This window comes from Physella acuta, unplaced genomic scaffold (genome assembly GCF_028476545.2).
Source record: "Physella acuta isolate Inbredline_101_S28 unplaced genomic scaffold, ASM2847654v3 ptg001658l, whole genome shotgun sequence".
Lineage (NCBI taxonomy): Eukaryota > Metazoa > Mollusca > Gastropoda > Physidae > Physella > Physella acuta.
Genome location: NW_026733171.1, coordinates 32,857 through 40,000, shown reverse-complemented (window position 1 = coordinate 40,000; position 7,144 = coordinate 32,857). Strand labels below are relative to the sequence as shown.

At 41.5% G+C, this 7,144-nt stretch overlaps 1 protein-coding gene across 1 annotated transcript in view; it reads right to left on the bottom strand.

The window, feature by feature from the left end:
- Positions 1–3,268, bottom strand: part of LOC131929632 (FMRFamide receptor-like) — a 7,338-nt gene extending 4,070 nt beyond the window's left edge. The window contains exons 1-2 of the mRNA XM_059285926.1: positions 3,164–3,268; positions 66–245 (exon numbers count right to left, since the gene is read on the bottom strand). Coding sequence (XP_059141909.1) covers positions 66–245; positions 3,164–3,268 — 285 coding nt within the window. The remainder of the gene's footprint in view (positions 1–65; positions 246–3,163) is intronic.
- Positions 3,269–7,144: the final 3,876 nt, after the last annotated feature.

Sequence of the window (7,144 nt, the reverse complement as noted above, 5' to 3'; positions counted from 1 at the left end):
AAAACAACGAAACAAATAGTTCTGGGCCCAAGGGGAAATAACTGCTCAGTTCTATTTTTAGCTACCATGGTGGTTATCCGCCTTGACTCCCTGTATTTGGTGCCATTCTTCGAGTCTGCGACCGTGAGAGCCTTCTGCAGGCGGTTCCGTTGGTGGAGAGTTCTGGCGATGATGATGTTGATGGTGGAGATGGCGACGACGGGGATGAAGGCGTCAAAGATTGGGTTCAGATAGCGTAGGTATATCTGTAGATGGATATAAGAGTTAGAACGTCCATGAGTTCACCCAGCTCTGATAGGTACCTAACTCATGTTAGGGAAACAAAGGCGTCTGGGCATAGTGATGACCACATTATCCTCTTGTATGCCGAGGTTGTTAAAACCAATGAACTCCACTGCATCTGCTCAATGTGTCTGGTCTGGTTCGAAAGTTATTTTTACAAATCACCAGTAACATCTATCACAAGTCACCAGTAACATCTAACACAAGTCACCAGTAACATCTAACACAAGTCACCACAAGTCACCAGTAACATCTAACACAAGTCACCAGTAACATCTAACACAAGTCACCAGTAACATCTAACACAAGTCACCACAAGTCACCAGTAACATCTAACACAATTCACCAGTAACATCTAACACAAGTCACCAGTAACATCTAACACAATTCACCAGTAACATCTAACACAAGTCACCAGTAACATCTAACACAATTCACCAGTAACATCTAACACAAGTCACCAGTAACATCTAACACAAGTCACCACAAGTCACCAGTAACATCTAACACAAGTCACCAGTAACATCTAACACAAGTCACCACAAGTCACCAGTAACATCTAACACAAGTCACCAGTAACATCTAACACAATTCACCAGTAACATCTAACACAAGTCACCAGTAACATCTAACACAAGTCACCAGTAACATCTAACACAAGTCACCACAAGTCACCAGTAACATCTAACACAAGTCACCAGTAACATCTAACACAAGTCACCAGTAACATCTAACACAAGTCACCAGTAACATCTAACACAAGTCACCAGTAACATCTAACACAAGTCACCAGTGACATCTAACACAAGTCACCAGTAACATCTAACACAAGTCACCAGTAACATCTAACACAAGTCACCAGTAACATCTAACACAAGTCACCAGTAACATCTAACACAAGTCACCAGTAACATCTAACACAAGTCACCACAAGTCACCAGTAACATCTAACACAAGTCACCAGTAACATCTAACACAAGTCACCAGTAACATCTAACACAAGTCACCAGTAACATCTAACACAAGTCACCACAAGTCACCAGTAACATCTAACCCAAGTCACCAGTAACATCTAACACAAATCACCAGTAACATCTAACCCAAGTCACCAGTAACATCTAACACAAGTCACCAGTAACATCTAACACAAGTCACCAGTAACATCTAACACAAGTCGCCAGTAACATCTAACACAAGTCACCAGTAACATCTAACACAAGTCACCACAAGTCACCAGTAACATCTAACACAAGTCACCAGTAACATCTAACACAAGTCACCAGTAACATCTAACACAAGTCACCAGTAACATCTAACACAAGTCACCAGTAACATCTAACACAAGTCACCAGTAACATCTAACACAAGTCACCAGTAACATCTAACACAAGTCACCAGTAACATCTAACACAAGTCACCAGTAACATCTAACACAAGTCACCACAAGTCACAAGTAACATCTAACACAAGTCACCAGTAACATCTAACACAAGTCACCAGTAACATCTAACACAAGTCACCAGTAACATCTAACACAAGTCACCACAAGTCACCAGTAACATCTAACCCAAGTCACCAGTAACATCTAACACAAATCACCAGTAACATCTAACCCAAGTCACCAGTAACATCTAACACAAGTCACAACAAGTTACAAGTAACATCTAACACAAGTCACCAGTAACATCTAACACAAGTCACCAGTAACATCTAACACAAGTCACCAGTAACATCTAACACAAGTCACCACAAGTCACCAGTAACATCTAACACAAGTCACCAGTAACATCTAACACAAGTCACCAGTAACATCTAACACAAGTCACCAGTAACATCTAACACAAGTCACCAGTAACATCTAACACAAGTCACCAGTAACATCTAACACAAGTCACCAGTAACATCTAACACAAGTCACCAGTAACATCTAACACAAGTCACCAGTAACATCTAACACAAGTCACCAGTAACATCTAACACAAGTCACCGGTAACATCTAACACAAGTCACCACAAGTCACAAGTAACATCTAACACAAGTCACCAGTAACATCTAACACAAGTCACCAGTAACATCTAACACAAGTCACCAGTAACATCTAACACAAGTCACCACAAGTCACCAGTAACATCTAACCCAAGTCACCAGTAACATCTAACACAAATCACCAGTAACATCTAACCCAAGTCACCAGTAACATCTAACACAAGTCACCAGTAACATCTAACACAAGTCACCAGTAACATCTAACACAAGTCACCAGTAACATCTAACACAAGTCACCAGTAACATCTAACACAAATCACCAGTAACATCTAACACAAATCACCAGTAACATCTAACACAAGTCACCAGTAACATCTATCACAAGTCACCAGTAACATCTAACACAAGTCACCACAAGTCACCAGTAACATCTAACACAATTCACCAGTAACATCTAACACAAGTCACCAGTAACATCTAACCCAAGTCACCAGTAACATCTAACACAAGTCACCAGTAACATCTATCACAAGTCACCACAAGTGTCACCAGTTACACCTAACCCAAGTCACCAGTAACATCAAACACAAGTCACCACAAGTGTCACCAGTTACACCTAACACGGCGCATAACCAGTTGACACGTAATCCTTAATTGTGATGGAAGCATGGTCGAGTCGGCAAAACTCATGGTTGATAAATTCGAAAGAAGTCTCGAGTTCAAACCCTCTGGCAGATAAGGCTCGATCCCTCCCAACACTAAAAATTAAGAACGAAGAAGAAGAAGACACCTAACCCAAGTCACCAGTAACATCTAACACAAGTGTCACCAGTAACATCTAACACACGTCACCACAAGTCACCACAAGTCACCAGTATCATCAAACCCCACTCACGTCGTTGTTGAAGTACGTCTTGGAAAACTCCGAACTGACGGACTTGAACATCGTGATGTTGGTGTACTTGTCGGTGTGGTACTCCCAGCTGTCCTCCATCATCATCGGGATGTTCAAGATGGCCGACAGGATGAACACCACACACAGGGCGGCCTTGACCCTTAGGCTGCTGCAGATCTGGTTCCAGTTCAAAGGTAGGCGTAGCCCGATCGTCCTTGAGCGACAGGAAAAGAAAGAAAAAGTGTGCAGAGCCGATTCAGTTGCGGGAAGTGAAGATATTAAAGAAAGCATGGGTAACTCAGGAATCTATCTATATAATTCTCTTCTGGGAGCCTTTAGAAAACAAGCTGCAAGCGCGCCTTACAGTCCCCTCTCTTCCTCTCTATCGCTACCACCCCCCACCCCCTCACATGGCCTGGTGAGCTGTGGTTCACGCTGTTTACATTTTACAATCATAGAGACGGGTTTGGTGACGGCTATTAGGGGCAGATAATTTAGTTTGAAACGATTTTAAACTTAGAGGAGGTAACTAAGAGGAGGCTGCTTTCACGTGGGGGGGGGGGGAGGGGGGGTTTAGTGTTTTTAAGCAATTTTTTTCAGTGGCAGCATTGGTACTGTCGAATTCACAAATTATAAATTACTGAAAAGTAGAAAGAAAAAAAAACAACTAAATAGCGGCGTATGATACGCAGCGGGTAGGCTCGTTGTCAATAATTGAAGTAATGCTTTTTTTATGATTTGTAGGCTAACCGCCTACCTACCTACCTTCGTCACACATTTTCACAGTTAGGTCCAAATTCCACTCTAAAATGACATCAAACTTCACTCTCACTCCCACCCCACCCCACCCACTCACACACACACACACACATCGCTAAATACAATTTTTATACAGTGAAAGTCCTTTCTAATTATTAATCGCGTTGTTACCCTCAATAAAATCTAGCCAAAAGAAAACGAAATTAAAATGGCAATTCTAACTGCCAGCTAAATTGATTTCGCCGGAAACATTGCTAATCCCGATATAATTAAATACGGAAATAGGTAGCAAAATCAGTGTCGATTTTATGTACATTGATTAATTCAATTTGTATTACAATTTTTAAAAAAAAGAATACTAATACTACAATTCGCAATAACTATAAAAACAATTCAGTTTATAAATAACTTCTTCAAACACATGTTGATGTCACACCCCTTGCCTCCTCTTCACAGTTTAGTGATACATTGTCAGTAAGCAAAGTTTCCTCCAGGCATCTCTTCGGAAAGTCAACCCCCCCCCCCCCACCCGAACGAAATGGAACTTATATAGGAAATATATACTTTTAACAGTGGCCACCCCCCCCCCCCCCCCCCGAAAATTTTAAGTGCCCCCCCCCCCCCCCCGGAGAAAAAAAGTCTGGAAGAAACACTGTCACTCAGTCAAAAAACCTCCCCTCTTTATAAATTTATAAGAGTTAACTTGTCTAGAAAAAAAATGTACAAAGATACAACCCACATTATAAAGCCACTGACCTGTCGATAGACAAGATGACCGTCGTGTAGACAGACCCTGTGATGGCCACGTTGGTGAAGGTGCTAATGAAAGGCTGGGCTAGGCTGACGTAGGTATCGTGCCAGTCGTTGAGTCCTTGAAACGGTGGGGGGGGGGGGGGGGGGTAGTGAGTTTATTGATATCAGAGCATCGACGATTTACTAAACAGATGTTACAACGATATTCAGTGATAAACGTTTTTATTGATTGATGATGTTTTGATGTTAGAGAATCGACGATTTACTAAACAGATGTTACAACGATATTCAGTGATAAACGTTTTTATTGATTGATGATGTTTTGATGTTAGAGAATCGACGATTTACGAAACAGATGATACAACGATATTCAGTGATAAACGTTTTTATTGATTGATGATGTTTGGATGTTAGAGAATCGATGATTTACTAAACAGATAATACGATGTTAAATAGTTGAAGCTTTATTGATGTGTTGATGTTGAGAATAAATGATTTAATCTTGAAGAACTGAAGACAGCGGGGGTGTCTTGGAAAGACTGCAAAACTAACAGCCGGGGACAGGGCAAAATGGAAGGTTATGGTTGAGGCCCTATGCTCCACAAGGAATAAAGAGGACTAAGTCAAGTAAGTCAAGATGCTAGACAGTCGATGATGTGTTGATGGTTAACAAAAAACCATCAACATCATCTTTTCCCGTTCGTGCTTAAGACAAATTGAGCAGATGAATTAGAGTTATCTGTTTTAATGACCTTGACATACCAAGGGATAGTGTGATCAGTATTATACCCAGTCGAGTTGACTTGCCCAAATGTGAGTCAGGTACCCATCAGAGCTGGGTGGACTCAGGGACGTTGTACAGGCTCCCCCCCCCCCTGCTACATGTAGCTGGACGTAACAGACTGACAAACGACAAAATTGTATAGACAAAATACACAAGTATTGTTGCTAGGCTATGGTGTATTGATTCCATGCTACAGTCACTCACCTGTGACGCCGAAATGAAAGTACTCCATGCTTATGAACACGGTGTTGACCAGCAGAAATATCAGGTCGTATGTTGCCATGGCGATTAGGTACAAACTGACAAAGGGAGTGGTGTGCTATACTAATTAATTTTCAAACAATAAATAACTCAAAATTGATTTTACAAATATTCTAAAATAGCCCGCACTGTCGAACCAATTCTTTACTTATTCATAGTAGTGTAGCCCACTTTGTCGAACCACAAGAGGCGAGGTTATAAAATTCCCATACCGTCGAAAATCTATATTGAAATTTATTTGGTATAAAATTAATAACATAAACATGGTAGTTTCGTTTATTTTTATTTCGAGCGGGAAAATATCCAAAAACATTGATTTAAACGGTACACTCTTTCTTTTTTTTTTAATTTTCCGAACTAGCGTTTCGACATTACGGGCTTATCCTTACTTCACAGGCACCTTACCGATATTCTAGATGTACCCCCACACGTTATATACCCCCTACCCTATTTGCGCGTGCATGCTACCCCACGTGCCAACAACGAACACATGTAACTGCGTTACTCACGAAGTTGTGGACCTCATCTCACGTGCAGTGAGTACCCCAAGACTCAGACAGTTGCAGACGATCCCCAGGAAACCGACGAAAGTTCCAGCCACCCCGACCAGATGGCACCAGGCCCTCTCGCTGGCGTAGGCGTCTGGGAACTCTTCGTACTTGGTCCGGGGTCTGTGGCGCAGGGTGGTGTTCATGGCTAGAGGGGCATAGGGGAAACAGTGGTATTCATTGGGAAAACAGTGGTATTCATTGGGAAAACAGTGGTATTCATGGGGGAAACAGTGGTATTCATGGGGGAAACAGTGGTATTCATGGGGGAAACAGTGGTATTCATGGGGGAAACAGTGGTATTCATAGTGAAAACAGTGGTATTCATGGGGGAAACAGTGGTATTCATGGGGGAAACAGTGGTATTCATAGTGAAAACAGTGGTATTCATGGGGGAAACAGTGGTATTCATGGGGGAAACAGTGGTATTCATGGGGGAAACAGTGGTATTCATTGGGGAAATAGGGGAATTCATGGTTAGATGTTCATAGGGAAAATGTGATATTCATGAAAAAAACAGTGGTATTAATGAGAAAACATTGGTATTCAGGGTTATATGTTCATGAAGAAAAGAGTGGTATTCATTGTGGAAATAGTGGTATTCATTTTTATATGATGATGGGGAAAATAGTGCTATTCATGACTAGAAGTGCATAGGGGAAACAGTGGCATTCATGGTTAGAGCCACATGCAGAAAAAAGTGGTTTCCATTCTCAGATGTTCTTGGACAAAGCAGTGCTATTCAATGGAAAACAGTGGCATTTACGACTAGAGGTTTATAGAGAAAACAGTGGTATTCATTACTAGTGGTATTCAAATCTATAAGTGCTTTGAGAAAAAGAAAATGTGGCGTCACTATCTGTGACGATAGGAGGA